The 1,756-nt window shown below is 39.1% G+C and overlaps 1 protein-coding gene across 1 annotated transcript; it reads left to right on the forward strand.

Moving 5' to 3' along the window:
* The first annotated feature begins 349 nt into the window (after positions 1-349).
* On the forward strand, positions 350-820 carry LOC115628150. The gene has a single exon (XM_030524124.1). It carries the CDS (start codon positions 350-352, stop codon positions 818-820), a length of 471 nt encoding a protein of 156 aa, XP_030379984.1.
* The last annotated feature ends 936 nt before the right edge of the window (positions 821-1,756 follow it).

A 1,756-nucleotide genomic window follows, 5' to 3' on the forward strand; every position in this document is an offset into this window, starting at 1 on the left:
TTCTATAATTATTGTAAACATATGTACAGAGTATTTCAAAGTCGGGACACCCGACTTTAGCTTTTTTACTTTTTTTATTCTCTTACTTTTTTAAATTTCTATAATTATTCTAAACATATGTACAGAGTATTTCAAAGTCGGAACACCCGACTTTAGCTTTTTTACTTGTTTTTTGGTGGGTTCTTGATTACTTCGGGTATCTCCTCAATATGGATTGGCTTAATGGGAAGGGACATCTGCAGGGCTGCCTGTAGGCTGTCATGGGTATCGCTGAACTCCGCTTAAGTCGACGAAAGCTAATCCAACCGAGTTGGTAAAACCTTCTCCAACTCCGCTGATTTTAGTGACTATGCTGCGATTCACATCATCAAAACTATCCGATTGTTCTTTTAAAATCGATAGTGCGAATCTTGGGATTCACTGGATTGAAACAGTCAGTCGTGTACTGAAACCACCTGGCGGTGGACATACAAATATATTCTCTGAGCGCGAAGTCGCAGTGAATGCACCACGTCCCAAATACAATCAACAGAATTCTTCTAATTTGAATGCCTGCATGGGCTCCACTGACCCCAACAAAGTGGTGGAAAAGTTGCGAGAAGATATTAACATCCAAAAGGAAGAGGTCAAATCCAAGCCGCCCAGTCAACAGAACAAAGACAACGGCAGTGACAACAAGTCGACGAATGCCAGCGAACCATCTCGTGGTCGAGTGCCTCCTGGTGGTTACTCATCCGGTGGCTTCTGGTGGTCTGGTTTAACATATAGCCACCGCATATTTAAATATTTACATTTATTACATAAAGCGCTTGAAACATGACATACATACATACATACATAACAACATTCACACCTACTTTTAAATTGGCTATGCTCATTTTTATTGTTGTCTAACTTTCTGGCGCCGCGTTTTGTATTTTGCGTCCATATAATTGTTTCGTTTGCTTTTCTCGTTCAAAAATTGAATAAAATCACATCGATGTAATCATAATAAGTAACATACATACATACATTCGCATTAATATTTCCAGCTAGAATATGCATTTCTACTTAAAGTGCCCAAATGAGAAATTGTAACTGTCTTAAAAGTTTTACCAAAATGACTTTTACCGAATACACCCATTAACTATTCCAAAATTAAATATAAAACACTTAGAGGGTCTGGCCGGTTTGCCGGGTAACCTTGTGCAACTTGTATATTGTTATTTCTGCCATTATTACTATTTCCTCGATAGCCATTATGGTAGTTCCAACCACCGCTATAGTTATTTACACCGCAATAGGTGTTACCACCTCTGGCTCTCTGTTTGCAATTTAAACGTCTGCCTCCACTAGCATGGGCAAAAGCCTCCGCGATATCTGTCTATTTTCTGGTTTTTGTAATATACAATTGTATAAGTTCGTCCAGTTGCATCAGTGCAACTATTGACGAACTTGGAAATGGCCCCATTCATATTGTTGAATTGGCCAGCCAATGGAACAATACTTTATCATTGATTTCACACCATGCTGAGTGCTATATTTGGTGGCTAGCTCCAATAAAAGTCCATCGTTTATGAATGCACTCCCCTAGAGACTTTGTCAGTTTTTCTACCTCTTGGGTATACTGATTAGCCGTCTGTTGAAGGTTCAGCAGTTTGGCTGTAATAACCTTAACTGAGTCACCTTTTACAGTGGCAGACAGTTTGCAAACAATATCTGCAATTTAGTTTGCACTGCTAAAATGCGTGCGTTGCCTTTAAACTCTGTTTTTATC

This window comes from Scaptodrosophila lebanonensis, unplaced genomic scaffold (genome assembly GCF_003285725.1).
Source record: "Scaptodrosophila lebanonensis strain 11010-0011.00,11010-0021.00 unplaced genomic scaffold, SlebRS2 tig00000110-arrow-arrow-pilon, whole genome shotgun sequence".
NCBI lineage: Eukaryota > Metazoa > Arthropoda > Insecta > Diptera > Drosophilidae > Scaptodrosophila > Scaptodrosophila lebanonensis.